We start from the raw sequence: 16528 nt of genomic DNA, 5'->3' as shown, positions 1-16528 counted from the left end.
AAAAAAAGGGGGAATCAATTTTTCAGGGGGGAAAGAAATCAGAAATATCTTTGGCGAAGTCGATATTCCTACCGGACGATTTTTAACCAAGGACAAGCGGTTGCCCCGTTGGTCCTGCGGATCGTCTGTGGCACGCGACGAATTTAACGAGCGACTGTTTTCGGCCCCCACGTAGCGTAATTAGGGGTGGGCTAATCGATATAGCTCACAGCCGAAGTTAGACCCGCACGGTGCTCTCCGAGCGCGTGAAGAGTTTTCAGTTGAAAATTTCAACCACCTTCGTACAGGGTGTGCGATTACACGTACGGTTTCTATACCTATACGATCACGTCTTGAACTTGTTGGGTGCAGACTCAATGGTTACGATGAAGTTTCGACGTAGCCGGATCCGTCCGACCGCAATTTTCATAGGTAAGGGGAGAAAAAAAAAGAGGAAAAAAAAAATAGACTTATCGCACAACGTTCAAACTGCGGGGATTCGAGATTAGTATTACCGTCAGCCGTGATCGCCACTACTGATGCGGTGAAAATCGCACCACCTCGAACTTCTCGTATATCCAAGTGAAATTCCGTAGAGTTCATTTCCACGAAGTTATCTTCATCTCTTTACTCCAGCACCAGCGCTGCTACCGATACCGCTACACCCCTACCGCACCCCGTTATACTTCCATACGGCAAACGTATATCTCTCACGTGTTCGCTTCGTATTTTCGCGTGTTCCGAGACGTGCAAATGGGACTTCTTTCTTCACGTTACATATATACCTATACTTCGAGCTATACGTACATAAATAGAATAATAGAACCCACGCCATTTTGAAACTCCTCTTAGCACCGTGGCAATTTGTTCTCAGCTACACAATCGAAAAAAGAGAGGAGCAAAAAAAAAGAAAGAGAAAAGAAAAAAGAGAAAAGAAAAAAGGGAATTCGAGCATCTTTTCCACCGAGTACATGGTATTATGGGAAGGACTACTATATGTCTTCAGAATAGTCAAAGTGCGCTTCACATTCTTACCGATGGTGTCTCGGTAATTGGATAACCAGTGGAGTACAGAGGCAAAACGGATATTACAGCCGTGTGCTTTTTCGAGAAGTAACGTAGACGGCGTAGAGGTGTGTATATAGGTGGACTCGGTTGCCCGCTTGTTATTTACGATACCGAACGGAAAAAAGGAACAAACCATGAATCGCCCACAAGAATCGTTTGGATTCGTGCCAATCGTCCTTTCGGCGGTACAGTGCTCGGGATCGGGTCCTCGGAGGAACTCGAGGTGTTCGAAAAGGCGATTCGCGTTAGTCGCCTTCCATTCTTCGCGGTGTTGTACAACGTTAGCGATAAAGCAAAGTCCGCTTGATTACGAAACGACGAGAGAAAAATAAGAGATGAACAAAATATGACCGATACCGACCAATGGAAAATCTGCGAAACATTTTTCATCAAAGTTGCGTGATTTCAATCTCTCGTTACATACCGCGTGTATACCTATAAACACCGGGGAACTTAGATCGGAGCCTCGAGAAGCACTCGTAAGCCGCGTGCGTCTCGCGATCTCCTTTTAAAGCGGTGCAACCACCCCGACGGGGAGCCGGTAGCTTGAGGTATTTATCGTTCGAGCGCCGAACGACTATCCCTTTTATTAACCCCGCTTAGCCGGCTGGCAGCCCTCGTTATAGACTCAAGCTGAACCGCTCGGCGTTCCGAGGCGATATTTCGACCCCTCGGTTACTCGAGGTCGGTACCGTTTAATTTCGTCGCCGAATTCTCGTTGCGTCCGGTGCGGTGTAAAAAAAAATCAGCAGCGCACCGAGTCCCGTTGCAGATATCTCGAAACACGCGATACTCCACGTCAGGATTTTACGCAGTAAAAGAGGATTGTATAAAATAGACGCGTTCGAAGGCATCGGCACGAACGGTGCGCTTTTTCAACACAGCTACCGAGACGCGATTTATTTGATGTCTTTCAATATCTCACGGTACGAGCGAAGCTAGACGTTGCAGCAGTCGGAGGAATGTACGAGTAGAAATATGCCGAATGTTTACTACGGCGCGCCTCCCCATTTTTTTCCGTGTTTGTGCATCAAAGTATTAAATTTTATTCTCACTACCGCTTGGAAAAAGCTCGGAGAAAAACATCGGGATCGTGTATATGTTTATAAGCGTTGCGCGGTCTGGCCGAGGGGTCGATAAAGTTTTTTCCCCCCAAAATTGGTTTTTATATCCCTACCGATGCAAAATTCCATACCGAGAAATCGAAATTCCTCCGGATTAGGGGTTTGCTGAGAAAACTACCTAGTTGCCCCTGTAAATCGCGACGCGAAACTGCCCCCTGGTTTCGCGTTTGGACAAGGAGATGGGAGAGGGGGAAAAAGCTCCGCATAAGCTGAACAAAGGAGAGAGGGGAAAAAGATGAAAAAAAAAATAGAAATAGAAATAGAAATAGAAATTAACGGACAAAGGGTACGTGAGCTCGAACGTTAAACCTGGCGAGTTATCCAAGCTTTTGTTTCGTTCTTAAACCAACTCGCACTCAGCCTCTGCAATAAGTGCAATAACACCGGCAGCGGGTCGGCGACGTGCGCGTTCCAAGTTGGGTTCCGGTGCAGTGCCGCTGAAAATAACGATTCGCGAATAATCAGTTTTTTGCTTTCAACTTTTTTAATTAAATAGCCCAAGTCGGACTCCGCGTGCGCAACCGATTCTTTCGGGAAATGGAAAACTAATTTCCCTACCCCGCGCCTGATCTATGAGGAACGACGTCTGGCAAATAGCAATTTTCCAAATACCGCACAACGCCTCTGTTTCATTCGCGTTTCTTCAACAACCACCGATCATCTCTGTGATCAGAAGAAGTTCGGGGGGTTCGTTCGAAACGGGAAGAAATGAAAAAAATGAGACGAAAAAAAAAAAGAGAAAAAGTCACACCGGTGCCGCGGTCTGCGATCGGGTATTTTCGAGATCCCCGGATTAACCGAGGGCTCGTAATAAAACTGGTATTTTAAACTACACCGTATATAACCTTCGGTACAGGTATGTACGCTACGCTACGTACGTACACGTACACGTATCGCGCGTCGGGGGGGGAAGCTGGGCGCACGAGAAAAGCGGAAAGGATGCGGACCGCATATGTGCCGTCGAAATATATTACCCTGTAGACCCGACCGGCGCCCGGGTATACCCGCAGGATGTTGCAGGCGCGCTTCGCTGGACACGAACAACGAAAACCGTTTCGTTAAAACGCTTGAATAATTTTTAGCACACTGGAGAAGCTTAATCACGGATGACGCGGCGTACGTTCTAGGATATACAGGGGGTTAAGGCTCGCTCAAGATGAAGAATTATCCCTCGAAACGGAGGGGGAATTTCATTAGAATTTTTCGCGACCTACGATTCATGACGATTGTGACCCCGTGCGCGCGTTAGCGACCCGACGACGTGCGGTGTGGCTAATGTACACGTGGCCGCTTCCCGCACGTGCGCGAGTTTAACGGAGTTAAGTATCCTCTCGTCACATGTGCTTTGGGTTTTGGCTGGAGAATAGCCAAACATCGCGGTCATCCCTTATCCGGCCCCCCCCCCCCCCCCCCCTGATCCCGCGGGGTATATCCGTCACCTTCGCTTTTTTAGTTTCGCGTTCTCTCCCTCCGCTTTTCTCTTCGTTATTTTATTTTATCTCTTCATCCCCGTTTAACGACGAAACTTTTGCACACCCTATCCACGTTACGTGTGTAAGTGCGACTTACTCGACGGACGTCCTTCGGGAGGGGCGGAAGGTCGTTGTGAATTCGGGGAAAATATTCGTTCGGGTGATACGAATTCAGGATATGAGAGTAGATGTGTAGGTATATTTCGTGGGTCGTGGTAGATGCCCCTCTCCGCAGCGAAAACCTCTGAATATAATTGAATGGATTGATTAATCAAATAATTAACCACTCGACGCTCAACGGAGCCAAATAAATTATCGCTACGACGCCGACGACGGAGTAAATAAAGCGGTGGAGCGGGGTGTCGCGCGATATTAATTTCTTCAGCGCCCGATGATTGAAAATATCGAGTCAGGGATCAGCTGTACCGTCGCGAACCTCACGAACTCCTATTTTCATTTCCAACGGCTGGAGCGATTCGTTCCTCCGCTCTTCTTTTTTCGTTCAATTTTTCTTTCGTATTCTCTTCCGTTTCTTCGAACTTTGATTCTCTGTTCCGATTCTCTCGCCAAAGAACGCGACTCTTTGAATCATAATCGAACCTTCGCTGAAATTCTTACTCTCCTACTCACGTCGAGGGGGATTCCGTAGAATGCATCTCAATTTTATTCGCAGCGCGGTCGAGAGTTGAACTCATTTTTGGTGGTCTTCTCCGACTGGTCGTCTACACGTTGCTGTACGGGGACCGTCGGGATCCCCGACGCAAATGTAATCGCGGTATCCGTAAAAATGTAGTCGGCTTTTTTTTCGGAGTAGACGAGTCAAAGCTTTCCATGCGGTTGACACACGCGCCTTTCGTCGAAAAGTTATTTCTATGCTTTGCGGAATGTCGGGAACGCGTGACGTATATTGTGTGTTTCATCCGATATTACGACGTCTGTACAACGCACGTAGTTCGCGCGCAAAAAAAAAAAAAATATAGCGGGGCGGAGGCCTCGGATTTAGCCGGGATATTTATGCCGTCGAAAGAAAGGATATCCAGCCAGGCTTCGTTTGACGCTGTTGGATCAGCGGCGTGCTACGGGACGCGTGAATTCTAATAAAAAAATAATAAAGTGAAGAGAAACGAGTCGGTAAAATAAATGGGAGAAAAAATCCGGAAGACAAAGGAGCAAGACGCGCGTTATCGTACGAGGGCAGGTGAGAATCTTTTCAAAAACGTATGCACACATGAATATTCCGGAGTTAATACCCTCCGACGTGCGGGCGTGAAGAGAAAAAAAAAATTTCCATTTCAAAAGAAATTCAAAAGTGTTTGAAAACATTTTTTTTAACGCCGAACCGCGCGCGCACCCCATCGCCGAAACATTGTGCATATTATTTATCGCGTAATGTGTGCAGTGCGAAAATCTTCCGTTCCGCTTGGGGGATTGTTGTTGGTTCGGCGGAACGCCTGTAATTTTCATGTTCAACGCGATGTGTAAGCATGTGTATTACAGGTACTTAGACTGAGAGCTTTGAGCAATAAAAACTTGTAGCCGCCATTACCGGCCCGTAATTAAAATAAAACGGCTGTCTTTTTTACGTCGCAACCCCAACAGTCGCGGCAATTTTCCTTCTTTTATATCTGTTTCCCTCCCCCCGCCCCCCTGCGCGACCGTTCTGGCGATCTTCCATTTCGGGGTGAACCGAGATCCTTCAACCGAGCGCAACTGCAGCCATTATCGCGAGGGGCGTAGCAGGTGTAATGTGATAGGGGGTCTAACTTATTTCTGCAGTTAGTTCGAAAGTGACGAATCATCGGCGTAGCGCCGCGGCGAAGGGGGATGTTACGCAGCTTGTAGTAAAATCCATCGGGACCTCGCGCGTTTCGGTTCGCGTACCGGTCCTCTTGTTCGAGGATCTTCGCGGATTCTCTACCCCTTCGTAGGGCCGTTCTCGTTGTCTCAACGCCCTTTGGCGGATCGTAACACCTGACGTCCGATCAATGCGTAACGCACAAACTTTCCAGCTATCGCAAGACGGCGAGACGACGACCAGTCGACCCGGGGAAGCTAACGTGTTCAGGGGTCGGACAAGGTCGGGTGTCTGGCGCGAAAGCTCGACATCTCGTCGTTTGGTTTTTGCTAATTTTATTTTTTCTTCGTTCCTTTTCTATTTCGGTACATAGGTGGAATTTTCGGAGATCGCGGATCGGTGAAGGAGGGAGGATTTTTTTTTTTCTTCTTAAATTCTTCTTTTATTTTTTCACGAGGGTAGCGCGACGTCAAAATTCACACCCTCCCCGGCGTCCTCGACTCGCGTTTCTACGGTGAATAACTTAAACAGAATTTAAATATTATATTATATCCAGAGACGCGCTGATGTAAAATGAATGGATGAATTCGCTTGGGTATATTCATAGTCGGTCAATGTTTTCTCGTCGTTGATTCGTTCATTTGGTCCGCCGTCGTAACCGCGCTGCAGACGGTCCTCGTTAAATTTATTCAAATTTTTTTCTTATCATTCGTTATACCAGTTTTGATGTACACTTGAAATTTGACTTTCTCGTCGTAACGCGACGATCGATGCTCGTAGGTTTCGCGAAACCGTGAAAAATGAGAACTAGGAAACAAAATTAAATCTATTGTACGAATCAAAGTAGTCAGATTAACTCACTCGGATAGAAACTGTTGTAATCAGCTAAAATAGCGACGGAGAAGTTTCAGCGTTGATTGACGAACGATGGGGTCGTTAATTATAGTCACTCCACGTTCCCATGAATATTTATTCCTTAAAAACTTTCTCCGTATACGCGAAAATTGTATGAATGATAAAAAATTTATAACAATTCCACGATCAACCCCTCTGTTACATGGATTTGCGCGAGTTGATTGAAAAAGAGAAGCAAAAAGTGTTGGAGTGTTCCAATTGTTAATCAAGAAATACATATTCTGACAAAGTTTATATACATATAACCCTCTACACAAAATGTATCGACGCGAAATAAAAAAATATCCTTGACTGGGGTACCTACACGGTACATAAGTTTTCGTCTGGCACGCGAAGAACGACAGCTGCACGATTTTTGCTTTTTACCTTAAATAAACTGAATAATGAGGGTGTTGAATTATACGTACGGGTGTATTGCGCGTTGAGTGAAATATTTTATGGATAAAAAGAATATATATGGTATATATATATCAGGTGCCGATAAGTATGCAGCATACATTAATGGTCCTTGTCCTATTCTACCAATTTTTCGTGCTCCTGAGGTGAAAATACGTAACAACAGTGCCCTACGGTCAATTTTTGAAATACTTTATTTCTGGCCCAAAAATCTGGAAAATCCAAAGGGGTACCATGGGTCGAAATATTCGAATTTCTCGGTCTACGAGAGAGCCCGAGCTTAGAACTGGAGTCAGGTAGCCACGGGCGCGCGGTTTGTTGTGGTGCGTCACCTCTGCTCAGCCCTGAAGGTGGAAGTCTCACAACAAAGCGCTACGCTGCTGGCTACGCTGACTCCAGCAAAGCTCGGGTTTGCTGGTGAATTGAGAAATTCGGATATTTCGACCCATGCATGGATTGTGACGAACCAAAACGGATCTACGACTAAAACCAATCGATGTGTCTTATAATTTTTATGCTCCCAACAGCGAATGATTGATAAATACTCAATCGATTGCACGAGTAAATGATTTTGTCTTTCAGATTTGGATTCCTAAGCTGATTATATGTGAAATTACCCTTGAGAAGCAAAAAAAAAAATCGATTTTTGAGCCGAAAGTAAAGTAGTTTGAAACTCGAGTGTATTACACTTTTCTTACGTATTTTGAACTCAGGAATCCGAATCTGATAAAAAAAAGTATCTATCTCTAAAATTGACCGAGTTATCGCCAAATTTCAGCTTTTCGGGGTCGAAAATAAAAAATTGAGTTTTTAGTCTATATCAATGTAATTTAAGCTCAGGAATCCGAATCCGGAAGAAAAATTGATCTATCTTAAAAAATGACCGAGTTATCCTCATTTTTTCGCATTTTTTGGTACAAATTTGAGGATATCTCGAAGGGAAAAAATCGTAGCTCAATTTGAACAACGGATTCGTGTTCCTGGGGTCAAAATACATTAAAAAAGTGCCATACGATCAATTTTTAGAAATAAAAATTTTTGGTCAGAATTTGAGATTTTTCCAAGGGGTACCCCTTACGATTTTTTCAAATTTTGGCCAAAAATTTTTATTTTTTAAAACTGATCGTATGGCACTTTTCTAATGTATTTTGATCTCAGGAACACGAATCCGAAAGCCAAATTGAGCTACGATTTTTTCCCTTCGAGATATCCTCAAATTTGTACCAAAAAATGCGGAAAAATGGGGATAACTCGGTCATTTTTGCAGATGGATCAATTTTTCTTTCGGATTCGGATTCCTGAGCTCAAATTACATTGATATAGACTAAAAACTCAATTTTTTATTTTTGACCCCGAAAAGCTGAAAATTGGCGATAACTCGGTCAATTTTAAAGATAGATCAATTTTTCTTTCAGATTCGAATTCCTGAGGTCAAAATACGTCAGAAAAGCATATTAAACCCAATTAAAACGATGAATAATTTTTTGCTCAAAAATCAAATTTTTTTGCGGTTCTTCAAGAGTAATCTCATGTATAATCTGCTCAGGAATCCAAATCCAAAAGCCAAAATCATCTACTCGTGCAATCGATCCAGTAATCATCAATTATTCGCTGTTGGGAGCAGAAAAATTATGAGACATATTAATTGGTTTTAGTCGTAGACCCACTTTGATTCGTCGCAATCCCTACATGGATCGAAATATTCGAACTTCTCAATTCACCAGCAAACCCGAGCTTTGTTGGAGTCAGCGTCTTGAAGTGATTTTTGAGCTCGGGAATCCAAATCTGGAAGTCAAATTGATCTATCTATAAAATTGATCGAGTTATCGCCAATTTTTAATTTCGAGCAGAAAAGTGAGATATCTCGGAGGGAAAAAATCGGAGCTCAATTTGAACAACGGATTCGTGTTCCTGAGGTCAAAATACATGAGAAAAGTGTCATTCGATCAATTTTGAAGAATAAAAAAAAATTTCCAAAATTTGAGAATTTCCCGAAGGGGTTTGAACCCTCGACGTTTTTTTTAATTTTTACGTCAAAAATCAACTTCTTTTTTATTTGGATTTTATATGCTATTCTTATGTAATTTGATCTCAGGAATCCAAATCTGGAAGTCAAATTGATCTATCTATAAAATTGATCGAGTTATCGCCAATTTTTAATTTCGAGCAGAAAAGTGAGATATCTCGGAGGGAAAAAATCGGAGCTCAATTTGAACAACGGATTCGTGTTCCTGAGGTCAAAATACATTAGAAAAGTGTCATTCGATCAATTTTGAAGAATAAAAAAAAATTTCCAAAATTTGAGAATTCCCCGAAGGGGTTTGAACCCTCGACGTTTTTTTAATTTTTAGGTCAAAAATCAACTTCTTTTTTATTTGGATTTTATATGCTATTCTTATGTAATTTGATCTCAGGAATCCAAATCTGAAAGTCAAATTGATCTATCTATAAAATTGATCGAGTTATCGCCAATTTTTAATTTCGAGCAGAAAAGTGAGATATCTCGGAGGGAAAAAATCGGAGCTCAATTTGAACAACGGATTCGTGTTCCTGAGGTCAAAATACATTAGAAAAGTGTCATTCGATCAATTTTGAAGAATAAAAAAAAATTTCCAAAATTTGAGAATTCCCCGAAGGGGTTTGAACCCTCGACGTTTTTTTAATTTTTAGGTCAAAAATCAACTTCTTTTTTATTTGGATTTTATATGCTATTCTTATGTAATTTGATCTCAGGAATCCAAATCTGGAAGTCAAATTGATCTATCTATAAAATTGATCGAGTTATCGCCAATTTTTAATTTCGAGCAGAAAAGTGAGATATCTCGGAGGGAAAAAATCGGAGCTCAATTTGAACAACGGATTCGTGTTCCTGAGGTCAAAATACATTAGAAAAGTGTCATTCGATCAATTTTGAAGAATAAAAAAAAATTTCCAAAATTTGAGAATTCCCCGAAGGGGTTTGAACCCTCGACGTTTTTTTAATTTTTAGGTCAAAAATCAACTCCTTTTTTATTTGGATTTTATATGCTATTCTTATGTAATTTGATCTCAGGAATCCAAATCTGGAAGTCAAATTGATCTATCTATAAAATTGATCGAGTTATCGCCAATTTTTAATTTCGAGCAGAAAAGTGAGATATCTCGAAGGGAAAGAATCGGAGCTCAATTTGAACAACGGATTCGTGTTCCTGAGGTCAAAATACATTAGAAAAGTGTCATTCGATCAATTTTGAAGAATAAAAAAAAATTTCCAAAATTTGAGAATTCCCCGAAGGGGTTTGAACCCTCGACGTTTTTTTAATTTTTAGGTCAAAAATCAACTCCTTTTTTATTTGGATTTCATATGCTATTCTTATGTAATTTGATCTCAGGAATCCAAATCTGGAAGTCAAATTGATCTATCTATAAAATTGATCGAGTTATCGCCAATTTTTAATTTCGAGCAGAAAAGTGAGATATCTCGGAGGGAAAAAATCGGAGCTCAATTTGAACAACGGATTCGTGTTCCTGAGGTCAAAATACATTAGAAAAGTGTCATTCGATCAATTTTGAAGAATAAAAAAAAATTTCCAAAATTTGAGAATTCCCCGAAGGGGTTTGAACCCTCGACGTTTTTTTAATTTTTAGGTCAAAAATCAACTTCTTTTTTATTTGGATTTTATATGCTATTCTTATGTAATTTGATCTCAGGAATCCAAATCTGGAAGTCAAATTGATCTATCTATAAAATTGATCGAGTTATCGCCAATTTTTAATTTCGAGCAGAAAAAAGAGATATCTCGGAGGGAAAAAATCGGAGCTCAATTTGAACAACGGATTCGTGTTCCTGAGGTCAAAATACATTAGAAAAGTGTCATTCGATCAATTTTGAAGAATAAAAAAAAATTTCCAAAATTTGAGAATTCCCCGAAGGGGTTTGAACCCTCGACGTTTTTTTAATTTTTAGGTCAAAAATCAACTTCTTTTTTATTTGGATTTTATATGCTATTCTTATGTAATTTGATCTCAGGAATCCAAATCTGGAAGTCAAATTGATCTATCTATAAAATTGATCGAGTTATCGCCAATTTTTAATTTCGAGCAGAAAAGTGAGATATCTCGGAGGGAAAAAATCGGAGCTCAATTTGAACAACGGATTCGTGTTCCTGAGGTCAAAATACATTAGAAAAGTGTCATTCGATCAATTTTGAAGAATAAAAAAAAATTTCCAAAATTTGAGAATTCCCCGAAGGGGTTTGAACCCTCGACGTTTTTTTAATTTTTAGGTCAAAAATCAACTTCTTTTTTATTTGGATTTTATATGCTATTCTTATGTAATTTGATCTCAGGAATCCAAATCTGGAAGTCAAATTGATCTATCTATAAAATTGATCGAGTTATCGCCAATTTTTAATTTCGAGCAGAAAAGTGAGATATCTCGGAGGGAAAAAATCGGAGCTCAATTTGAACAACGGATTCGTGTTCCTGAGGTCAAAATACATTAGAAAAGTGTCATTCGATCAATTTTGAAGAATAAAAAAAAATTTCCAAAATTTGAGAATTCCCCGAAGGGGTTTGAACCCTCGACGTTTTTTTAATTTTTAGGTCAAAAATCAACTTCTTTTTTATTTGGATTTTATATGCTATTCTTATGTAATTTGATCTCAGGAATCCAAATCTGGAAGTCAAATTGATCTATCTATAAAATTGATCGAGTTATCGCCAATTTTTAATTTCGAGCAGAAAAGTGAGATATCTCGGAGGGAAAAAATCGGAGCTCAATTTGAACAACGGATTCGTGTTCCTGAGGTCAAAATACATTAGAAAAGTGTCATTCGATCAATTTTGAAGAATAAAAAAAAATTTCCAAAATTTGAGAATTCCCCGAAGGGGTTTGAACCCTCGACGTTTTTTTAATTTTTAGGTCAAAAATCAACTTCTTTTTTATTTGGATTTTATATGCTATTCTTATGTAATTTGATCTCAGGAATCCAAATCTGGAAGTCAAATTGATCTATCTATAAAATTGATCGAGTTATCGCCAATTTTTAATTTCGAGCAGAAAAGTGAGATATCTCGGAGGGAAAAAATCGGAGCTCAATTTGAACAACGGATTCGTGTTCCTGAGGTCAAAATACGTAAAAAAAGTGGCATACGATCAATTTTTAATAATAAAAATTTTTGACCAAAATTTTTTATTTTTTGAAATTGATCGTATAGCACTTTTCTTATGTATTTTGACCTCAGGAACACGAATCCGTAAGCCAAATTGAGCTACGATTTTTTCCCTTCGAGATATCCTCAAATTTGTACCAAAAAATGCGAAAAAATGAGGATAACTTGGTCATTTTTGAAGATGGACCCATTTTTTTTCCAGATTCGGATTCCTGAGCTCAAATTACAGCAAGATAGATTAAAAAATCAATTTTTTTTTTTGACCCCAAAAAGCTGAAAATTGGCGATAATTCGGTCAATTTCAGAAATAGATCTATTTTTTTTTCCAGATTCGGATTCCTGAGGTCAAAATACGTAAGAAAAGCATATTAAACCCAATTAAAACAATGATTCATTTTTCGCTCAAAAATCAACATTTTTTTTCGGGTTTGCTATGCTATTTTTATGTATCTCAATTTCAGGAATCCTAATCCGGATGTCAAATTGATCTCTTTATTAAACTGATTGAGTTATCACATATTTTTCACTCTATGGATCAGAAAAATTGAGATATCTCGATGTGAAAAATTCGTAGGTTCACAGAAAAAGCACTCTCAACATGCGTGTGAAATATAATAACATGAAATTGAGTAAGAATTATGGGACAAAACTTTGAACGACGAATGATTGCTTGTCTCATTTTAATGGGATTGTGGCGAATGATATCTGTTTTCGGTCGTTTCCTTTCCTTTGATTTTCTCTCTTATCAAATGTTTCAGACGTTCTGCGTGGTGTCCAAAAGGTTTCGCAAGAATTACATTCATAGGTTCACGGCGACGAATAGTTGGTTCTTTTTTTCGCCCTGGAACCGCGTGAGACGGTGCTGTATCTTCCTGAGTACGAATCAGTACTTCGATTACGTTGTCATGGCCACAATTCTCCTAAACTGCGTCTTCCTGGCCATGACTGAGACCGTGGAGGAAGCCGAGTGAGTATAACGTTAATTCTTTCATTTCTAAAACCTCGTTTATACGTAGAAGTTACTTTTAAGTACACGGGGCATAACACCGCGAAGTTCGGGAGCTTTTCAACGGCACCTAGCTAACTTCCTTTCTCTCTCTACGTTCACCGTACGCTTACTCGCTCTTTGCTCCGCCGCCCCGAGGTAAACTCGTTCTTTTATAATCTAGAAGAAATCTGAATTGGTAAATGTCCGACCTACCTAACTCTACCCACCGTTGTTCTTGGATACGACTCCGCAACGCCAGAAAACCCTCAAGTTTTTAACCAAATTTCACCCACACCCCACGCCCCGCCGGAAGCGGTGAACAGTTTTTTTTCCTCGCTCTTTAAAAATTCACGAATGCCTCTATCTCGCTCCTCCAGATTTCTTCACTCTCCGAGAAAATTCTACACCACCACCACCACCACCGGTAACTTCGCGATGATTCCCTAGGGCATCTTACACCGAGAATCCGTCGCATTCCATACACCCACATGCCCCATGGAACTCGGAAAAATCACCACCGGGGCATTTTTTATAAAAAAAAAAAAAAACTAAACTAAGAAAAAAATCCATGCACGGACGCGTTATCGAGACTTTATGAAAAATCATTCGCCATTTAATTTCCGGTTGAAACGTTGAAAATAATCTCAATATTCCGGCGTTTGATGATTATCACTGTTCATATCATCATCGTCAGTTTTAATTTGATGAGTTGATGCGAGAACGCGGTGGCGGAGTTATAGTCGCACAAATTATACCGAGTGTATTTTAATAAGAGGAAGTGAAAGTTGGAAAAATCTGACCATCGCGGTGGTATAAAGAATTCCGTGAGGACATATTAGGTGGGGGTGGTCGGGTATACAGTCGTCGCGATGTCCAGTTTTATAGAGTGCGCGTGTGTATACGTATTATACCGCGATTCTTATCGCAAACCACGGCTCAGTTCGGGGTGGATTTGCGTGACATTTGTGCTTCTGCCCCGAAGCGATCAATTTTTATAAAGGGGCAACCCGCGCGGCCAAGAGTCGTTGGGACTGCGGACCGAGACCGCGGCGAACTGTATATTATATCCTCGACTGGAATGAAGAGAAAAAAAGGGGAAAACAAAAATACGAATAAATAGATGGGAAAAAAATAAACGAAACGAATATTTCTTGGCGACGCGACAATCGCCGGGCCGCTCCAATTTCCGGTCTGGCTATTAACAGGAAAAGGAAATTGCAAAATAATCCAACGCCCCGACTTATATACCCGAGAAATTCACGCGACTCCGATAACCAACCCCAACTCGTTACTCATTATCGCCCCGTGCGAAACGCGGCTCGAAACCCTTGGTGAATTCGGAAAGGGAACTTTTCAAAATTTTAACAACGTTTTACTACGAATCAATCTCCGTGCAGGATCGAGGCGAATGATTTTCTCGTAGAGGCATCCACTAACGGAGGTGGTATTGTACGGTTCAGACTGCACGAATCCGCGAGGGATTTCGAGAAGGATGTGTCCGGTGAAATATTTATAAGGATTGATTTCTGTTAGCCGTACCGCGGCCGTGGAACATCAACCTTCGCGGGTCCGACTCGCTCTCTTCCATACCTACGAAAATCTAGTTTCTAGCGGCGCGATTTTTCCCCGCATTCGCTCGCTCGTTCGGACAAGGAGAAGCTCCGATTTCGAGCAATCTCGCGTAACTCGCGATCCCGGCAACGGGTTTCTCGGATTAAATACCAGCGGAGGAAAAAGGGAACTATCGACCTATATCGAGACGCCTCGCTCCGATCACCCGTGAACATAGATTAGGTGCGCCGATCGCCTCGATCGGGGCTCATCTCGTTCCGCTTCATTTAACGAAAGTCGTACCTTCCGCTCGGCTTATTGCGACGAAGAAAGTGGACGACACGAGGGGCGTATAATAAATCGCTCGCCCGTGAACGGACGGAGGCGCGACCTACAGCGTTACATCGCCGAGGGAAAAGTGCGTGGAAAAAATATCGTCGTTACACGTCCGTAAAGTCGAAAATTAATTTCGAGAGCACTCGCCAAGGATGCCGCGACGACAGTATCGGATGTAGCTGCACTTCTCACGGGGTGTAATTCAGTTAGTCGGCCAATTTATTCTCCTCATGTAATATAAATATCGTGTAAAATGTGAGGTAATAATAATGTAACCGCGTTAGTCGTCCCGGTGTTCCCGGGGGAGTTGAACCTGTTTTACAATATTTTGCCTCGGGTTCTACACGGCAGTTTTGATGTATTACGGCAAATCTCTTGTAATCCTTCGCCCACCTTTTACGTACATCGTACGACGTACGTTTGATCTCGTAACCGCCGCGCACCCTTGGGGGTGGCGCACCCCCCCGTTCGCAGAATTTAAGGAAGCGATGAGGGAAAGATGACGATTAATTCGAATCGCAAGAAGGCGAGGTAATAAAGTACTACGCGTAAATTTGTCCGTTGAATTTTTCGAAGTAACGACGATTTTGTACACGGCGTAACAAGGAATTTTTTTTAATTTTCATTTTTCTTTTAATCGCAAGTCGCGTTTTTTAGGATGTAGATCGCGTGTAATACAAGCCGAGTGAAATATTGTGTAATTTGACACGGGGAAAAAAGGAAGAAAATTCGGGGTTACTTTATCGGCTGAATTATCCGCGCGATGACGTTACGGATTCCGACCCGATAAAGTTCGCCAAAAATTCGTCTTACGTGCGGTGCCGGTTCTGCGATATTCTGTAAATATTGTAACAAAATTCTCTAGTCTCCATTTTTTCGTACATCCGGTTATCTCAAAATCCCACGTATGAAGTGTCACGAGTCGTGTGACAAAAAAGAAAAAAAAAGGAAAAAAAAAAGAGAAAAAAGAAAAGAAAAGCAAAAAAAAAATAGCCGAGTATACGTACGCGTTTCACGATCGCGAAACTGCAGGGTATTTAAAGGGGAAATTCTCCGTCACGGTTCAAGATAGCGCGGACCGAAGCGTCGCCCGTTTCACCTATCATATACCAACACGTAGCCACGTCGACAACTCTTCCAGTGCAGCGCGGTTCCTCGGTGTGAGAAAATTTAAAGACCCCATCGGGTATAGAATTCCTCGAGGAGTTAACGATCGGGGACGCGACACGAGGGTCTATGTATAATTTAACGTTGGATTGTCGGTCGAGTTTTTTTCCTTTTCACCTATAATACCTGTTGCAAAGACCGTTCATCCTGCGGCACTCTCGCGAAGAAGTTATTTTCGCACGGCGAAAACAAGTCGAGCTCCAGCTGGTACGCGAATGCGACGCGATTGTCAAATCCGCGGTAAGGGCGGAAGGAGAGTTTCGATTCCCTGCGAAATGTGTCCGCGCGCGCGTGCGGTGTGGATAATTTTCGGTGAATTACACGGAGATAAAATCGTTCGGTAGGCGAAGTCGAGATTTTCCAATTTTTTTTCCCTATCCTAATCCTCCGCGATGTACGAGAGTACGAGAGTAAAAAGAAAAAAGAGCGAGAAAAAAAACCACCCGAGGTATCGCGGCGGAGGGTCGCTAAGCGCCGGTGGGCTTATCTCGAAAAAATTTCACCCGATATTCAACGCACGCTATATTCCAATTTTTCTAACTCTCTTTCTTCCCCCCAACTCGCATCTCGCTCGCTCGTTTTT

General features: G+C 41.7%; 1 protein-coding gene across 2 annotated transcripts in view; it reads left to right on the top strand.

The window, feature by feature from the left end:
• Nucleotides 1–16528, top strand: part of LOC105690321 (sodium channel protein 60E) — a 65186-nt gene that overhangs the window by 20524 nt on the left and 28134 nt on the right. The window contains exons 1-2 of one of the 2 annotated variants that reach the window (XM_048654089.1): nt 4646–4841; nt 12662–12870. In XM_048654089.1, coding sequence (XP_048510046.1) covers nt 12809–12870 — 62 coding nt within the window. In that variant the 5' untranslated portion in view covers nt 4646–4841; nt 12662–12808. Of the gene's footprint in view, nt 1–4645; nt 4842–12661; nt 12871–16528 lie in introns of those variants that run through there. The other variant, XM_025746652.2, reaches the window with a different exon arrangement.

The sequence above is a fragment of the Athalia rosae genome, chromosome 4, assembly GCF_917208135.1.
Source record: "Athalia rosae chromosome 4, iyAthRosa1.1, whole genome shotgun sequence".
NCBI lineage: Eukaryota > Metazoa > Arthropoda > Insecta > Hymenoptera > Athaliidae > Athalia > Athalia rosae.
Note: the sequence above shows the minus strand (reverse complement) of the source record. Positions and strands in the feature narration are given on the sequence as shown.